At 44.4% G+C, this 19,484-nt stretch overlaps 1 protein-coding gene across 3 annotated transcripts in view; it reads right to left on the reverse strand.

The window, feature by feature from the left end:
• ERCC6 (ERCC excision repair 6, chromatin remodeling factor) overlaps positions 1-12,363 on the reverse strand; it is a 241,077-nt gene extending 228,714 nt beyond the window's left edge. For 2 of the 3 annotated variants that reach the window (XR_006390375.1, XM_044297289.1), the window contains exons 1-2: positions 12,097-12,363; positions 1,684-2,046 (exon numbers count right to left, since the gene is read on the reverse strand). Coding sequence is in view for 1 of the 3 variants with exons in the window: in XM_044297289.1 (XP_044153224.1) it covers positions 1,684-2,046; positions 12,097-12,101 (368 nt within the window). In the remaining 2 variants the exon portion in view is untranslated. Of the gene's footprint in view, positions 1-1,683; positions 2,047-12,096 lie in introns of those variants that run through there. The other variant, XM_044297290.1, reaches the window with a different exon arrangement.
• Positions 12,364-19,484: the final 7,121 nt, after the last annotated feature.

The raw sequence follows: 19,484 nt of genomic DNA on the forward strand, positions 1-19,484 counted from the left end.
TGAGTGCATATCATTAGGTGAATGGCACTCAGAATACACGAATACAATAATATTAGCTATCTGGGTGCCCTCACATAACATACAATTTAACCGAACGCATAATAACATAAAACACAATTCCAAAAGACAGATTTAAGCTGTGCGGCCGGCCTGTTTTCTTTAAAGTTAGTATGGGCCATAATCCTGAGGCAAGAGGCTAGCAACCAGCCCCCTCCAAAACACCGTGGCGAGGTTGGTTTCGTCACAGCGTACATGCAACTTTTTTTGATTAATTTTATTACCTTTTTGGGAAGTGAGGTGGGCAAAATTTCAATTTCATCATAGTTGAATTTTATTTATTTTTTTATGGCGTTCATCATTCGGGTAAAGTAACATGACCGTTTTATAGATCAGGCCGTTACGGACGCGGCGATAGCAAACATGTGTAGGGAATTTTTTTTTTTTTTCATTTTTAATCAGTGATAAATGTGTTTTTGATTTTTACATTTTTTTTTCACTTTTTTTTACCCAGACCCACTTGGTTCTTGAAGATCCAGTGGGTCTGATGTCTGTATAATACAGTACACTATATAGGGTACTGTACTTTACTTACACTTTGTCTGAACAGATATATGCCTTTAGCACAGATCTGTTCAGCACCATGGACAGCAGGATGCCTCAGAAGGCGTCCTGTTGCCATGGGAACCTTCTCTGTCTGCTCAGTTGTGGCCACAACTGCACAGACGGGGAAGGGTAAGGAGGGGGGCTGTCTGGGGGCTCTCTCCCTCTCCATCGGGGGGCTGCAAAGGCACAGCAGCCCCCCGATGGGAGAGGGAGGGAGCTCCCTGAGCTGTTAACCTTTTCCATACAGCGGTCCGTATGGACCACGGTATGGAAAGGGTTAAACGGCTGACATCGCATCACAGATGTCAGCCGTCTATACCTTGGTGTCCCTGGTATACCCACTGGCCACTAACGATTATTAAAGCGGAGGCGGGTGGGGGAACGCGATCCCGCCTGCCGCACCGCCCGCCTCCCGCAACCTGCGGACATAAAATCATTCAGGGGTGGGGGGGGGAGGGGTGAAACATATATACTTTAGGCACAATAAAGTTTCTGATCCCCGTGGTCAGGGACCGCGTGGGTCAGAAACTGCAGAAAGCGCAGGAAACTGCAGGTCTGAATTGACGTGCGGTTTGTTGCGATCACCGACATGGGGGCACCTGCACATTTAGCCAAGGTGCCTGCTCAATGATTTGAGCAGGCACCTTGTTCCGATCACCGCCGGCCGGGGGCGGCAGTGATCGGAACAACACATGACGTACCGGTACGTCATGTGTCCTTAAGTACCAGTACGTCATGTGTCCTTAAGAGGTTAAGGGGGTTTAAGCTAGGGGAAAGGAGCTGGTTAAACAGATCCTGCTGGTGTATGGAGACTTATTTTCAAGGCAGTGCTTGATGAGAACAAAAACATATGCAAGCATTTCAAAACAGCAAGCTACAGATAGGTCACTCTTCCTTTAGAATGAGTTTCTAATTTGCATATAAATACACTAATATAACAATGTTCCTTAACAAGTGTGTTTCAAAAGTCTATATCAGGAGTCTCCAAACTCCAGCTGCTGTAAAACTCCAAATCCCAGTTGCAGTTTCACCACAGCTGGAAAGCCAGAGGTTGCTGATCCCTGGTCTACATACTCTTACCTCAACTCATTCTTAAGTTCTTGCTGTTCTTTCTCAGCTTCAGCTACTCGTGCATCTCGATTGGCCTCATTTACGGCATTATTAACTTGCTGGAGTACTTCACGCTCCAACACTTCTTGGTCATACACTGCTAAGCCAAGCCCTTGGAGTTCCAGGGCTTGCTGTGCAGTTTCCACAGCCTGGATCTGATAGCGGTTAATCTGTATGATGGACTGTACTTTTCTACTTGACATTTCAGGACCATGAGGACAAAAAACATGGCTTGAAGTGTTTGACGGTCCAGGACAATCATTTTTGTCTTGTGGCTCGGCAAAGTCTGATGCCTTTGTTTCCTCTCTCACGTGTGGTGTTTTCTCTGCCATTCTGTATACAGAAAGAGAAGTAAATTAATATATTTACTTAGCAATAAACGAAGATCAAACAGAGCAATATATCATTAACAACACAAGCATCTAGAGTCAACATAACAATAAAACTCATGAAAATTTAAAGACTAAAAAGTTTCAAGTGGCAAATTTTATTTAAAGAGCACCTTTCACCTGGATATCTAGAATCTAATTATTATACTACCCTATAGTCGTCCCCCAGTGATGACTTGGCAATTTTTTCCCTCAAAAAACACCCCCGTTAACCCGCTGTGGTCCCCGTATCTTTTGGCGCCTCATATGCTAATGAGGAGACTTGGTTATACTAGGCGTGGACTTGAAGTTCTCCTGGGGCTGGTTATCTTCTCCCTGGCTGCGAGTGCATCCAAACAGAGCACTCAGCCTGCAAAGCACAGGACTGGAACCTGGGGCATATTCTACATTGGGGTTCTGCATGTCATTTCCAATGCCCGACACCAGTACAGTCTCTCCAAGTTCTATTTGTTTCACAAAATCCGCAATGATTGCTTCCCACTTAAGCCAGCTATGTTGATGTCTTTGATAATAGAGTCTGAGACACTAACCTCAATAGCAGCCTTATGATTGCTACATAGACATGCTGCTAGAGACTACTCCTCCTCAATGTCAAGTCTACACATTGTCCTTGCCCGAGACTTAAGCCATATCCGATCAACCAGCTGCAGCACTGATGTACATTCTGACAGAAGCATTGCGCTGCTGTCAGATTACACAAAAGTCGGTGTAGGCGGCGCTGCAAGACGAGATTTCTCCTCTGCAGTAAAAAATATATGTTTGCGAGCAGGGCTGTGGAGTCGGAGTCGGAGTCGAGGAGTCGGAGTCAATTTTGGGTACCTGGAGTCGGAGTCGGAGTCGGCAAAAAATGAACCGACTCCGACTCCTACTAAATTTAAATTGGAATAAAAAAAAAAAAAAGCAAGTTTAAATGTCCGAATTCATAAACAGTTATAATTAATGACTTCTCTACTGTAAGAATAAAGGCCAATGCATGCAGTGCCTCACGTAACCGCAAAACAAACGCGTTCAGTGATGTGAAGAAGCATGCTTTTCATATGCTTCACTATATGGCACGCAATGCACAATTAGGAGTGGCAATACATATACTTTCCATTGTGTTGTGTTCTGATGTTACAGGGAACACAATGCCCATGGTTTACCTAGCCTCTCACTGATAAGGGATTAAGTAAATATGTGTTTTGCAGGACTAGAGACACTTGTATAAGTGAAGGGAATGGAGGGTCAATAGTTCAAGACTGAAGCTGTAAACCATTGGAAAAACTGCTGTCATTCAGCTAAGGCTATAAAACGTGTAAACTCAGAATGTTATCTTAAAGGGACACTGACAGGGCCAATAAGCATATTGAGGTATATATATGGCACTACAGGTCTTATAATGGGTATTACAATCATATAAGTATCCCCCGTCCACATTATACATACAGTAAACTTTAAGTTTTATAACCTGCTCCAAGGTCTGCAATCTGCCCAAGGGGCGGCGTTTCACCTCTCTTGCGCCCAGCCAGCCTCCCCCAACTGCCGCTTTGAAGCGCCTCCCAGCTCATGAATATTCAGTTTGCTGGGCGGCTTCTGCGGTCCCCGTTCTGAAGCGCTGAACAGTGCCCTGCGCATGCGCCGGCTCTTGTGAAGTCGGGGACAGTAAGCGCCGCCCAGCGAAGTGAATATTGATGAGCTGGGCGGCGCTTACTGTACCGTACTTCACAAGATCCGGCGCATGCGCCGGGCACTGTTAAGCGAAGCGCTTCAGAGCGGGGACCGCAGAAGCCGCCCAGCAAACTGAATATTCATGAGCTGGGCGGCGCTTCAAAGCGGCAGTTGGGGAGGCTGGCTGGGCGCAAGAGAGGTGAAACGCCGCCCCTTGGGCAGATTGAAGGCCGTTGGAGCAGGTTATAAAACTTAAAGTTTACTGTATGTATAATGTGGACAGGGGGGATACTTATATGATTGTAATACCCATTATAAGACCTGTAGTGCCATATATATACCTCAATATGCTTATTGGCCCTGTCAGTGTCCCTTTAAACTTTAAACATGACTATGGGATTCTTCTAGGGAAATCATGTTTTAAAATAAATGTCCCTTCCTGGATCCTCCCACTGCCCTATCTTCAGCAGAAGATCAGCACACAAAGGAGAAGGCAGCAGCTTCTGCCCAACTACCTCTCTGTGCTAGAAGAGCTTAGAAGAACTTTTTTTCTTTCCTTCAAGGAATGTATAAAATACATTCGCATATTAAATACAGAGGAGTCGGAGTCGGGGAGTCGGAGTCGGAAGTACAAAAAACTGAGGAGTCGGAGTCGGAGCATTTATCTACCGACTCCACAGCCCTGTTTGCGAGGCTTATGAGCTGAGGGGTGGTGTTCATATGCTTTGGCAAACACTTGGTATAAAAAAAAATATAAAAAAATTCTGGCAATGATTTATTCATCAACATCGATTGATGTGAATGGAGAAATCGGGTTTGCCAAGGCATACGAGCCGAGTAGGTTTGGATGTTGGGCGGAGCTCCTTTGTCCTGGCAGACGCCTTTCCCCTCTTTTTTTTTTTGCACATTTTTGGGCAGAGATTTTTTCATCCACATTGATCGATGCAAATGAAGAAATCTGAAAAAAAAATCTCATTACCTGTATGCTCAATATAAGGAGAATAGCAGAAACTCTTAATGCTGGCCATACATGTAATGATTGCGGAGACCCTCAAATGCCAGGGCAGTACAAACACCCCACAAATGACCCCATTTTGGAAAGAAGACACCCCAAGGTATTCGCTGAGGGGCATATTGAGTCCGTGAAAGATTGAACTTTTTGTCCCAAGTTAGCGGAAAGGAAGACTTTGAAGGAAAAAAATAAATAAATAATAATAAAAAAAAATCAATTTCCGCTAACTTGGGCCCAAAAAATAAAATAAAATCTTCTATGAACTCGCCATGCCCCTCACGGCATACCTTGGGGTGTCTCCTTTCCAAAATGGGGTCACATGTGGTGTATTTATACTGCCCTGACATTTTAGGGGGCCCTAAAGCGTGAGAAGAAGTCTGGAATCCAAATGTCTAAAAATGCCCTCATTGGAATTTGGGCCCCTTTGCGCACCTAGGCTGCAAAAAAGTGTCACACATGTGGCATCGTTGTACTCAGAAGTAGGGCAATGTGTTTTGGGGTGTATTTTTACATATACCCATACTGTGTTTGAGAAATAGTAGGTTACTGGTGGCTCACCTGATCAGTACAAAGTATAGGTGCTCTGGTTTTGAACTGATTCACCCAGTCAGAAAGGAGGTATATGAAAATAGAGGATTACGGTGAAAACCGGCACTCTACATCTAGCAGTAATACTAAGGCCCCTTTCACACGAGCGAGTTTTCCGCGCGGGTGCAATGCGTGACATGAATACATTGCACTCGCACTGAATACTGACCCATTCATTTCAATGGGTCTGTGTACATGAGCGTTGTTTTTCACGTATCAGTTCTGCGTTGCGTGAAAATCGCAGCATGTTCTATATTCTGCGTTTTTCACGCAGCCCTGGCCCCATAGAAGTGAATGGGGCTGCGTGAAAAACGCATTGCATCCGCAAGCAAGTGCGGGTGCGATGCGTTTTTCACTGATGGTTACTTGGAGATGTTGTTGTAAACCTTCCGGTTTTTTTTATCACACGCGTGAAAAAACGCATCAAAACGCATTGCACCCGCGCGGGAAAAAAAACTGAACAACTGAACACAATCACAGACAAAACTGACTGAACTTGCTTGCAAAATAGTGCGAGTTTCACTGAACGCACACTGAATGCATCCGGACCTAATCTGTCACGCTCGTGTGAAAGGGGCCTAAAGGAGCAATGTACACAGGTATGGTAATAAAAATGCGTATTTATTTTTATGAGAATACAATAAAAATGAGGGATGAGGGATGTAAAACAGGAAATTGCAATCTGCAGAGGTGGAGATGCACAATGGAAAAAATGTGCAGAGGTGGATGCAGGAGTGGGACAATGCTTCCCACCTTCAGTGGGTTCAATAGTTAATTGTATCCAGTTATGTGCAGTTCATAAAAGATATTTAAAAAAATATATGTATATAGTCTTGTGTGATATCGGATATATAGAAGTATATGGAGATATATTGCAGAGGAGAAGGTATGGTGTTGCCCTGTTCAGGGCTTGCTGGCCGGACACTGATGTTGGTCACAGTAGAAAAAATATATAGTGACAAATAGAAAAAGATATAGGTAGTGTGACAGTCGGATACTGCACCTGGTGTGGCGTCCCACACACTAAAAAGGGCTGCACCCCGACTGTTTACCTTCCTTGTGAAGTGTAGGTGTCCCGGCTGTTGGGGCGTCCTGGCTGCTCTCTGTGATGGCTGTTTCCCGGTCTTTTGCGTTCCACGTGGGTGTGACGTCACTTGTCTGGCGTCTCACGTGTCTTTGCCAAACTTAGTTTTCAAACTTTCGCTGGCGGTCTTTTTCCATCCAGAAGATTTGGATGTAACCGATTATTTGGAAGCGCTTCCAGGGTAAAATTTCTTGCAGGTTTAGAGGGGAGTCACCAGACGCGTTTCGAAGGTCTTAGCTGCCTTCATCAGTGGTAGCCCTCTGACTGCTATTATGTTGCCTTATATACTGCTTGTGGATCTTTCAAAGACCTGGACTGGATCCGATTTTACGTGATCCGAACTTTTGGGTATGGTGGTTCCATCGAAAGTCTGGATGTGTCAGATTTGTTTTTTTCGGGAGTTGGTTTAGTTTGTAGAAAATCCGGTGGCATCCAAATTTTTCTTTGTAGAAATCAGGTGGGATCCGAATTTTTAGGTGGAATCCGAATGTTTTGTGTTTGCCTGCTGTACTAATTGAGTAGTTTCCTTTATATGCACTTGTTCTACTGTAGATGGTGTAGTGTTGTGCTGGATGTTGGTTTGGTCCTTTATTATTTGAGGTGTCTGTAGTTTTTGTATTTATTGCGGTACCACTGCGTTTTCTGCCAATGGTGCGTTTTTTTAGATTGATTTTATATTTGGGCATATTTAATATCTAGGGACCCTAATTTGGGTTTCCTGTGGTATCGCTGCGTTTTTTCAATGGTGCGCTTTTTAGGTTGGTTTTGATTATGGACATATTCAATGTCTATGGGGTATTATGTAGGGTGGTGGATCCGAATTTAGGTGATCCGAATTTTTTTAGTATGATGGTTCCATCGAAAGTTTGGATGTGTCCGATTTTTTCCTTCGGGAGTTGGTCTAGTTTATAGAAGATCCGGTGGAGTCTGAATTTATTTGCGACAAGTCGGGTGCGAATTTTGTAGGTGAAATTCGATTTTGTGTGTGCTGTGCTAATTGGATGGTTTCTTTTGTACTTGTTCCACTGTGGACGGTGTAGTGTTGTGCTGGTTGTTTATTGGCTAATGATTTCTAATTTAAATCAGGGTACTGTGGTTCCTGCGGTACCGCTGCGTTTTCTGCCGATGGTGCGTTTTTTAGATTGATTTTGTGTATATTTAAGATTGATTTTGTGTATATTTAATGTCTAGGGACCCTAATTTGGGTTCCATGTTTTTTTGTATTGCTAGTGGTGTCGCTGCGTTTTTCAATGATGCATTTTTTTTATTTTGGGCATATTCAGGGAGTGTTATGTGAGGTGGTGGTGTCTTTTTAGGGTTGTGAGTTTTGGTGTGTGTGTTAGCGGGGGGTGTGTCTAGTGGTGACAATGGTGACAGGCAGTGTAATTAGTTAGGGTAGTGCAAATTTTACCCTGGAAGCGCTTCCAAATAATCGGTTACATCCGAATCTTCTGGATGGAAAAAAGAGCGCCAGCGAAAGCTTGAAAACTAAGTTCGGCAAAGACACGCGAGACGCCAGACAAGTGACGTCACACCCACGTGGAACGCAAAAGACCGGGAAACAGCCATCACAGAGCGCAGCCAGGACGCTCCAACAGCCGGGACACCTACACTTCACACGGAAGGTAAACAGTCAGGGTGCAGCCCTTTTTAGTGTGTGAGATGCCACACCAGGTGCAGTATCCGACTGTCACACTACCTATATCTTTTTGTCACTATATCTTTTTTCTACTGTGACCAACATCAGTGTCCGGCCAGCAAGCCCTAAACAGGGCAACACCATACCTTCTCCTCTGCAATATATCTCCATATACTTCTATATATCCGATATCACACAAGACTATATACATTTATTTTTTATATATATTTTTTTATATCTTTTATGAACTGCACATAACTGGATACAATGATACTATTGAACCCACTGAAGGTGGAAACCACCATCGCATTGTCCCACTCCTACATCCACCTCTGCATTGTGCATCTCCACCTCTGCAGATTGCAATTTCCTTTTTTACATCCCTTATCCCTCATTTTTATCGCATTCTCATAAAAATAAATACGCATTTTTATTACCATACCTGTGTACATTGCTCCTTTAGTATTACTGCTAGATGTAGAGTACCTGTTTCCACTATAATCCTGTGTTTGAGAAATCTCTCTGTAAATGACAACTTTTCCTCTTTTTTTTTTTTTTTTTTTATTACACAAAGTTGTCAATTTACAGAGACATTTCTCTCACCCAGCATGGGTATATGTAAAAATACACCCCAAAACACATTGCCCTACTTCTTCTGAGTACGGCAATACCACATGTGACACTTTTTTGCAGCCTAGGTGCGTAAAGGGGCCGAAAGTCCAAGAGTACCTTTAGGCTTTACAGTATTGCTCACAATTTAGCCCCACCCAAAATGCCAAAACAGTAAACACACCCCACTGAATGACCCCCCCCCCCCCCCCCCAGTAAATGACACCATTTCGGAAAGTAGACACCCCAGGGTATTCACTGAGGGGCATAGTGAGTCCGTGGGAGATTTTATTATTTTTTGCCAGAAGTTAGCAGAAATTGAAACTTTTTTTTCTCAGAAAGTGTCATTTTCCGCTAACTTGTGAAAAAAAAATAATTTAATCATACATAAACGCACCATGCCCCTCCGCGAATACTTTGGGGTGTCTTCTTTCTAAAATTGGGTCATTTGGGGGGTATTTATACTATCCTGGCATTCTAGCACCTCAAGAAACATGACAGGTGCTCAGAAAGTCAGAGCTGCTTCAAAATGCGGAAATTCACATTTTTGTACCATAGTTTGTAAATGCTATAACTTTTGCGCAAACCAATAAATATACACTTATTGGATTTTTTTTAATCAAAGACATGAAGCACAATAAATTCTGACACAAACTTGTATAGAAAGGTTATTACATTTGAACAATTTAACCAGAGAAAGTTAAAAATACACTTTTTTGATTAATATCAGAAAAATGAAAAATCTCAGCAGCAATCAAATACCACCAAAAGAAAGCTGTATTTGTGAGAAGAAAAGGAGGCAAAATTCATTTGGGTGCCAAGTTGCATGACCGAGCAATAAACTGTTAGGCCCCTTTCACACGGGCGAGAAAATAATTTAACTCACCTTAGTCCACTTGATCGCGAAGCCGGCATCTCCTTGTGTCTCCTCTGCGCTGAACAGGACCTGGGGTGAGCTGCTGCATTAAATACCGGTTAAGGACCTTTGATGACGTCACTCCGGTCATCACATGGTCTTTTACCATGGTGAATCACCATGGTAAAAGATCATGTGACGTACCATGTGATGACCGGAGTGACGTCATCAAAGGTCCTTAACCGGTATTTAATGCAGCAGCTCACCCCAGGTCCTGTTCAGCGCAGAGGAGACACAAGGAGATGCCGGCTTCGCGATCAAGTAGACTAAGGTGAGTTAAATTATTATTTCTTTATTTTTTAACCCCTCTAGCGCTGTTTTACTATGCATTCTGTATTCAGAATGCTATTATTTTCCATTAGAACCAAGTTATAAGGGAAAATAATACAATCTTCAGAACATCAATCCCAAGCCCGAACTTCTATGAAGAAGTTCGGGTTTGGGTACCAAACATGCACGATTTTTCTCACGCGAGTGCAACGCATGACAATGTTTTGCATTTACAAAGAAAAATCTTGCATTTTCCCGCAACGCACACGCCTCTTATCCGGGCCAAAAATATGACGCCCGTGTGAAAGAGGCCTTAAAGTTGTGAAGTGCCGATTTGTAAAAAAGGGCCTGGTCACTAGGGGGATATAAACCTGTGGTCCTAAAGTGGTTAAAGGAAAATGGAGATCAAATTTTAAAATTTCACTTTTTTGGCAGATTTTCCATTTAACAGCCAAACAAAACTCAATATTTATTACCCAGATTCTGCAGTTTACAGAAACACCCCACATGTGGTCATAAAGTGCTGTATGGGCACACAGCAGAGCGCAGAAGAAAAGGAGCGCCACATCCCATTTGAAGCCCCCCTGATGCACCCTTACAGAAGAAGTGACCCCATTTTGGAAACTAGGGGATAAGGTGCCAATTTTATTGGTATTATTTTTGGGTACATATGATTTTTTGGATAATTCATTATAACACTTTATGGGGCAAGGTGACCAAAAAATTGTTTTAGCACAGTTTTTATTTATTTTTACAGCGTTCAACTGAGGGGTTCGGTCAAGTGACATTTTAATAGAGCAGATAGGTATGGACGATGCGATACCTAATATGTATACTTTTTCTTATTTAATTTCAGTTTAACAATATAATAGCATTTTTAAGCCAAAAAATTGATGTTTTAGTGTCTCCATGTTCTGAGAGATATTTTTTTTTAGCGATTTTCTTATGTAGTGGCTCATTTTTGGCAGGATGAGGTGACGGTTTTATTGGTACCATTTTGTGGGACATATGCCTTTTTGATCACTTGGTGTTGCACTTTTTGTGAAGTAAGGTGACAAAAATTGATTTTAACCGTTTTTTTTTTTTATATGGTGTTTATCGGACTAGGTCGATCATGTGATATATTCATAGAGCCGACCCGTCAGGGACGCAGCAATACCAAATATGTCTTATTTAAAAAAAATATATAATGTATTCCTTACATGGGGATTTTTTTTTTACATGCGACCTCTGGGGGACATTTGCTTCACTTTTTTTTTTTCTTATAGTAGCCCCAGTTACAGGAGAAATGCACCCCCAGAGAGGCTGTACAGCCTCAGTGCAGGGCTGATCGAGGTCTCTGAAAGACCTCACAGCTCCTGCACTCACACGGCTCCGGCAGCGTTTCCTGCTCTGTATACACAGCGCTCTGTGAGCACTGTGTATACAGCTATCTAGAAGACAGGGACACCTGGGCACTGCTGTCACTGACAGTGGGCAACCCGATCAGCAGCTGCACGATTAGCGTGCAGCTGCGATCTCTGAATGACGTTTTAAAACGTCCATTCAGAGATAGAGAACCACCTCCCGGACGTTTATATTCAATGGGCGGATGGGAGGTGGTTAACTACGGAACACCAGGTACATTCGTTAATAATGGGGACCTCCTTTGAGTGTGTAAAGTGTGCAGTTAGGTGATCAAATATTATCAGATATACACTAACTTTTTGATGAATATCTGGCACAGTTAATTGTGCTGCAATCTGCTACTTGTCCCTGCTCACGCCAGGTCAAAAAAGGGGACATGGTGTGGTCAGGGAAGGGAGCGGGTCGGCAGGCATGTCTCATTTATCATTTTCGAATAGAAAATGTTATAAATCTACATTTTGACAGGCAGTGGATACGCTACATAACTTAGGCGCAGACACCGCTAGCGCAAAGGGGTATTAAGAGAGTCATCTAAAACGCTGGTCTTAATAAGTAGTCCATACCCACGCTCAGGCCACATGACTCACTTATGCAGCTACTCTGCTGTCAATAGCTTACAAATCAAATTTTAAAGAAGGCACCTTTAATGCTGAATAAATTAGTATTTCCTTCTCTCTACCACCACGTGATCTAAACAATGAACAGCCTGCTTACAGTGACTAGGAGCGTGTCCGACTGGCTTAATATAGTACATTATAATGCCCACCCACAGACTGCACTTCTGCTCCCGTGTAAGGAATCATTCTCTCACTGCCCAGTTACCTCATCGTTTTACCAACCGAGCTTCATCCTACCGGCCGTCAGGTGTTCAGTTAAACTATGGTACCCTCGTTACTTCCGCTATGTATATCGTCACTTCCGCTATGATGTACAGCTTGAAAAGGAGGTGTGATCGTTGAAGGGAGTGTAATTTTACATTCAGCGCCTATGAACGCGCAGAGGGAGGGACGCACGCAGTGAGGGGTGGAACAAACAAACCTGGCTAGCTACCGTAATTTTACTTTCAGCGTCTGTGAACGCGCGCGGAGGGTACCGTCGATTTACGGGCCACCGCGCATGCGCAAACCAGATTGCATTTTGAACACTTACGTGCAATCTGGTTCGGGCATGCGCGGTGGCCCGTAAATCGACGGTACCCTCCGCGCGCGCTCACAGGCGCTGAAAGTAAAAATTACGGTACCCAGGTTGGTTGTTCCTCCCCTCCCTACGTCACTCCCTCCCTCTGCGCGTTCAAAGCCGCTGAAAGTAAAATTATGGTACCCAGGTTTGTTGTGCGCAGGCGCCAACACACCTTCTTTTCAACCAATCTGGTGTCTACTTCAACGATCACACCTCTTTTTCAAGCGGTACGTCATAGCGCAAGTGACGAGATACATAGCGGACGTGACAAGGGTACCAGATTTTAACAGGTACCATAATTTAACGGGGTGTTCTGCCAAATCTCTATAGCTTGCCGAAAGTCTATAGCGGAAGTGACGTGGTGCTCTGCAGAAGCGCACTTCCACAAATCATCCGAATCATCGTCTTAAAGTGACAGTCACCTCCAGTAAAATACAGCATCTACATTAATTTGTACGCTCGCCACGCATCCGGCTCGGCCTCGCTGCGCTCGGCATTTAGTAAAACTAAGGGTCCATTCACACATCCTGTTTTTTTTCATCCTGAAAAACGGTCCGTTTTTTGCGGATCCGTTGTTCTTGAAAATGTTTCCGTATGTCATCCGTATGTCATCCGTTTTTTGCGGATCCGCAAAAAACGGGAACATGTATACATTTCAATAATCAAATAAAGTTGTTTGGATTTCTTTGAAAAAAAATTGAAAAAAAATAAAAATAAATAAAAAATAAAATTTGTTATGTGTTTCCAGGAACGGAATCCGCAAAAAACGGATGACATACGGAATGACATCCGAATGTCATCCGTTTTTTGCGGATCCATTGACTTTGTATTGTTCCAGGATCCGATTTTTCAGGACAAGAATAGGACATGTTTTATATTTAAACGGAAATGCGGAACGGAACAACGGAAACGGACAGCACACATTGTGCTGTCCGATTTTTTCCAGGACCCATTGAAAATGAATGGGTCCAGATCTGGTCCTGATCTGTTCCTGAAAAAACGGAACAGATCAGGAAAGAAAAAACGGACGTGTGAATGGACCCTAACTCTATGCCGCCATTGATAGTAAAGAAGGAAATGGATGGTAAAGAAAGAGACTATCCATCTCTTTCTTTACCATCCATTTCCTTCTTTACTATCAATGGCGGCATAGAGTTAGTTTAACTAAATGCCGAGCCCGATGCGTGGCGAGCGTACAAATTAATGTAGATTATTGGAGCTGTATTTTAGTGGAGACGACTGTCACTTTAAGAAATCTATACCCTTAAGTGTGCGCACGCGCGGTGTGCGAACTACTGCAGTGGAGGCTGCAGGAATGCTTCGCTGAAGTACGCTTGCGCAGCGCACCACGTCACTTCCGCTATAGACTTTCGGCAGAACAGGGGCACCGCTCTACTTCCTTGTTTCTATCCAGTAGTTTACACTAGCCTCAACTTCTGGCCGTGACGTCACACGTATACTCCACTTGTGTCTAAACTCCTTGGACCTTGTGATGTCACATGTTCACGTCACATGGGTTTGAAGCAACAGCGGGATGTTCCATTAGATTTCCCTACCCTCGTCACTGGCACCGGACATGACGTGAGGAGGTGCGCCGCACAGGCGCACAACGAAGGGGTAGGGAAATTTCACAGCAAAGTTAGCTGGACACTGGCTGACACTGCACATGCGCCGGGAGCCTCACCAGCGGTTAGGGTAGGAAAAAATAGCTTTTTCCCTCCCCTAACCACTGGTGAGGCTCCCAGCGCATGTGCAGTGTCGCCCAGTGTCCACCTGAGAGCATCCATCTCATCATTGCGGCTGCGCACTGGCCTGTAATTTTTCTCTATCCTAACCACTGGTGAGGCTCCCAGCACATGCGCAGTGTTGGGCAGTGTTCAGCTTACTCTGCTGTGCAATTTCCCTACCCCGTCGTTGTGCGCCTGCGCAGCACACCTCCTCAGGTCATGTCCGGTGCGGCTGGAAGTGAAGAGGGTAGGAAAATGTCACGGAACAAGGGATGTAGTTGAAGTGTAATCCCGTGCGCCTTGGTAATACGCATTGCTAATATAATATAAAAGTAATAATAACTAACCCTAATCACAGTGTTTAGGGAGAGACAAATTGGTCACATTGAAATTAAGGCTTTAATGTCACGTGACCCGTGCATGGGGTTTAGACACAGCTCTTATGGGTTAAGAGCACATTGAAAAAGTCACGTTCCGTTTTTAACCACTTCAGCCCCGCTAGGTGAAACCCCCTTCATGACCAGAGCACTTTTTACACTTCGGCACTACACTCCTTTCACCGTTTATCGCTCGGTCATGCAACTTACCACTAGGGGTGGGCGATATCGGCGATATCGGCGATATGCGATATGAATTTGGGCCACGATATGGATTTTCGCCATATCGCCTATATCGCCGGACCGCGATATGATCGCGCGCACCATGTTCTGAGCCGGCCGGCACAGCGGAGGGAGGAGGGAGGAGGAGGGAGTCTCTCCCTCCCCACTGTGCGCGGCTGCCGCTGAACACCAATGAGGACAGAGTAGGAGGAGGAGGGGAGGGACTGTGGCCACTGCACTACCAATGACTGTGCCGGCCATATCCCTCAGGGTCCCCCTCCTCCCCCCCATCATTGGTGGCAGTTTGCAGTTCCGATCGGAGCCCCAGCAGTGTAATGCTGGGGCTCCGATCGGTTACCATGGGAGCCAGGACGCTGCTTAAGTCCTGGCTGCCATGATATGTTAGTAGTGAGCAGAGAGCAGCGCATTATACTCACGTGCGCTGTGGCCGGCGGTCGCTCCTTCTTCTGTCTGTGCGGCGGATAGCTAATGCTTACAGCATTAGCAATGCGCCGCACAGACCTATGAGAAGAAGGAGCGACCGGCGGCCACAGCGCACGTGAGTATAATGCGCTGCTCTCTGCTCACTAACATCTGCCTCCCTTCCCCCTGTGGCCACTGCCACCAATGATTAATACTGGCGAAGGAGGGAGGGGGGGTTTGCGTTACCAGAGGGGGCAGATCAGAGGTTGGGGAAGGGAGGCAGATCAGAGGCTGGGGAAGGGGGGCAGATCAGAGGCTGGGGGGCAGATCAGAGGCTGGGGAGAAGATCAGAGGCTGGGGAAGGGGGGCAGATCAGAGGCTGGGGAGAAGATCAGAGGCTGGGGAAGGGGGGCAGATCAGAGGCTGGGGAAGGGGGGCAGATCAGAGGCTGGGGAAGGGGGGCAGATCAGAGGCTGGGGAGAAGATCAGAGGCTGGGGAGAAGATCAGAGGCTGGGGAAGGGGGGCAGATCAGAGGCTGGGGAAGGGGGGCAGATCAGAGGCTGGGGAAGGGGGGCAGATCAGAGGCTGGGGAAGGGGGGCAGATCAGAGGCTGGGGAGGGGGGCAGATCAGAGGCTGGGGGGGGGCAGATCAGAGGCTGGGGGGGGGCAGATCAGAGGCTGGGGGGGGGGGCAGATCAGAGGCTGGGGGGGGGGGGCAGATCAGAGGCTGGGGGGGGGGGCAGATCAGAGGCTGGGGGGGGGCAGATCAGAGGCTGCCGCCATGGTCAGCTCCCTGCTGTTGTGTGCACTATGCACAGGGCAGCAGGGAGAGTGTAAAGTCCTATTCACCCTAATAGAGCTCTATTAGGGTGAATATGACAAGGGTTCTAGCCCTTAAGGAGGCCAATAGTTAATAAATAAAAAGTAAAAAATAAATAAAATTTAAACACCCCCCCCCCCCCCCCAATATAGAAAACAATATATCGCAATATATATCGCATATCGCACATGCTTAAAATTATATCGCAATATAGATTTTAGGCCATATCGCCCACCCCTACTTACCACCCAAATGAATTTTACCTCCTTTTCTTCTCACTAATGGAGCTTTCATTTGGTGGTATTTTATTGCTGCTGACATTTTTACTTTTTTTGTTATTAATCAAAATGTAACGATTTTTTTGCAAAAAAATGACATTTTTCACTTTCAGCTGTAAAATTTTGCAAAAAAAACGACATCCATATATAAATTTTTCGCCAAATTTATTGTTCTACATGTCTTTGATAAAAAAAAAATGTTTGGGCAAAAAAAAAAAATGGTTTGGGTAAAAGTTATAGCATTTACAAACTATGGTACAAAAATGTGAATATCCGCTTTTTGAAACAGCTCTGACTTTCTGAGCACCTGTCATGATTCCTGAGGTTCTACAATGCCCAAACAGTACAAAACCCCCACAAATGACCCCATTTCGGAAAGTAGACACCCTAAGGTATTCGCTGATGGGCATAGTGAGTTCATAGAACTTTTTATTTTTTGTCACAAGTTAGCGGAAAATGATGATGATTTTATTTATTTATTTTTTTCTTACAAAGTCTCATATTCCACTAACTTGCGACAAAAAAGAAAAAATTCTAGGAACTCGCCATGCCCCTCACGGAATACCTTGGGGTGTCTTCTTTCCAAAATGGGGTCACTTGTGGGGTAGTTATACTGCCCTGGCAATTTAGGGGCCCAAATGTGTGAGAAGAACTTTGCAATCAAAATGTGTAAAAAATGCCCTGCAAAATCCGAAAGGTGCACTTTGGAATATGTGCCCCTTTGCCCACCTTGGCAGCAAAAAAGTGTCACACATCTGGTATCGCCGTACTCAGGAGAAGTTGGGGAATGTGTTTTGGGGTGTCATTTTACATATACCCATGCTGGGTGAGAGAAATATCTTGGTCAAATGCCAACTTTGTATAAAAAAATGGTTAAAGTTGTCTTTTGCCAAGATATTTCTCTCATCCAGCATGGGTATATGTAAAATGACACCCCAAAACACATTCCCCAACTTCTCCTGAGTACGGCGATACCAGATGTGTCACACTTTTTTGCTGCCAAGGTGGCCAAAGGGGCACATATTCCAAAGTGCACCTTTCAGATTTTGCAGGCCATTTTTTACACATTTTGATTGCAAGGTACTTCTCACACATTTGGGCCCCTAAATTGCCAGGGCAGTATAACTACGCAACAAGTGACCCCATTTTGGAAAGAAGACACCCCAAGGTATTCCGTGAGGGGCATGGCGAGTTCCTAGAATTTTTTATTTTTTGTCACAAGTTAGCGGAAAATTATGATTTTTTTTTTTCTCTTTTTTCCTTACAAAGTCTCATATTCCACTAACTTGCGACAAAAAATAAAAAAATTCTAGGAACTCGCCATGCCCCTCACGGAATACCTTGGGGTGTCTTCTTTCCAAAATGGGGTCACTTGTGGCGTAGTTATACTGCCCTGGCAATTTAGGGGCCCAAATGTGTGAGAAGTACTTTGCAATCAAAATCTGTAAAAAATGACCGGTGAAATCCGAAAGGTGCACTTTGGAATATGTGCCCCTTTGCCCACCTTGGCATCAAAAAAGTGTCACACATCTGGTATCGCCGTACTCAGGAGAAGTTGGGGAATGTGTTTTGGGGTGTCATTTTACATATACCCATGCTGGGTGAGAGAAATATCTTGGCAAAAGACAACTTTTCCCATTTTTTTTATACAAAGTTTGCATTTGACCAAGATATTTTTCTCACCCAGCATGGGTATATGTAAAATAACACCCCAAAACACATTGCCCAACTTCTCCTGAGTACGGCAATACCAGATGTGTCACACTTTTTTGCTGCCAAGGTGGGCAAAGGGGCACATATTCCAAAGTGCACCTTTCGGATTTTGCAGGGCATTTTTTACAGATTTTGATTGCAAAGTTCTTCTCACACATTTGGGCCCCTAAATTGCCAGGGCAGTATAACTACCCCACAAGTGACCCCATTTTGGAAAGAAGACACCCCAAGGTATTCCGTGAGGGGCATGGCGAGTTCCTAGAATTTTTTATTTTTTGTCGCAAGTTAGTGGAATATGAGACTTTGTAAGGAAAAAAGAAAAAAAAAGAAAAATCATCATTTTCCGCTAACTTGTGACAAAAAATAAAAAATTCTAGGAACTCGCCGTGCCCCTCACGGAATACCTTGGGGTGTCTTCTTTCCAAAATGGGGTCACTTGTGGCGTAGTTATACTGCCCTGGCAATTTAGGGGCCCAAATGTGTAAGAAGTACCTTGCAATCAAAATGTGTAAAAAATGGCCTGCGAAATCCGAAAGGTGCCCCTTTGCCCACCTTGGCTGCAAAAAAGTGTCACACATGTGGTATCGCCGTACTCAGGAGAAGTTGGGTAATGTGTTTTGGGGGGTCATTTTACATATACCCATGCTGGGTGAGAGAAATATCTTGGCAAAAGACAACTTTTCCCATTTTTTTATACAAAGTTGGCATTTGACCAAGATATTTTTCTCACCCAGCATGGGTATTTGTGAAATGACACCCCAAAACACATTGCCCAACTTCTCCTGAGTACGGCGATACCACATGTGTGACACTTTTTTGCAGCCTAGATGCGCAAAGGTGCCCAAATTCCTTTTAGGAGGGCATTTTTAGACATTTGGATCCCAGACTTCTTCTCACACTTTTGGGCCCCTAAAAAGCCAGGGCAGTATAAATACCCCACATGTGACCCCACTTTGGAAAGAAGACACCCCAAGGTATTCAATGAGGGGCATGGCGAGTTCCTAGAATTATTATTTTTTTTGCATAAGTTTGCGGATATTGATTTTTTTTTTGTTTTTTTCTCACAAAGTCTCACTTTCCGCTAACTTAGGACAAAAATTTCAATCTTTCATGGACTCAATATGCCCCTCACGGAATACCTTGGGGTGTCTTCTTTCCGAAATGGGGTCACATGTGGGGTATTTATACTGCCCTGGCTTTTTAGGGGCCCTAAAGCGTGAGAAGAAGTCTGGAATATAAATGTCTAAAAATGTTTACGCATTTGGATTCCGTGAGGGGTATGGTGCGTCCATGTGAGATTTTATTTTTTGACACAAGTTAGTGGAATATGAGACTTAGTAAGAAAAAACAAAAACAAACAAAAAATTTCCGCTAACTTGTGCCAAAAAAAATGTCTAAATGGAGCCTTACCAGGGGGGGGGTGATCAATGACAGGGGGGTGATCACCCATATAGACTCCCTGATCACCCC

This window comes from Bufo gargarizans, chromosome 6 (assembly GCF_014858855.1).
Source record: "Bufo gargarizans isolate SCDJY-AF-19 chromosome 6, ASM1485885v1, whole genome shotgun sequence".
NCBI lineage: Eukaryota > Metazoa > Chordata > Amphibia > Anura > Bufonidae > Bufo > Bufo gargarizans.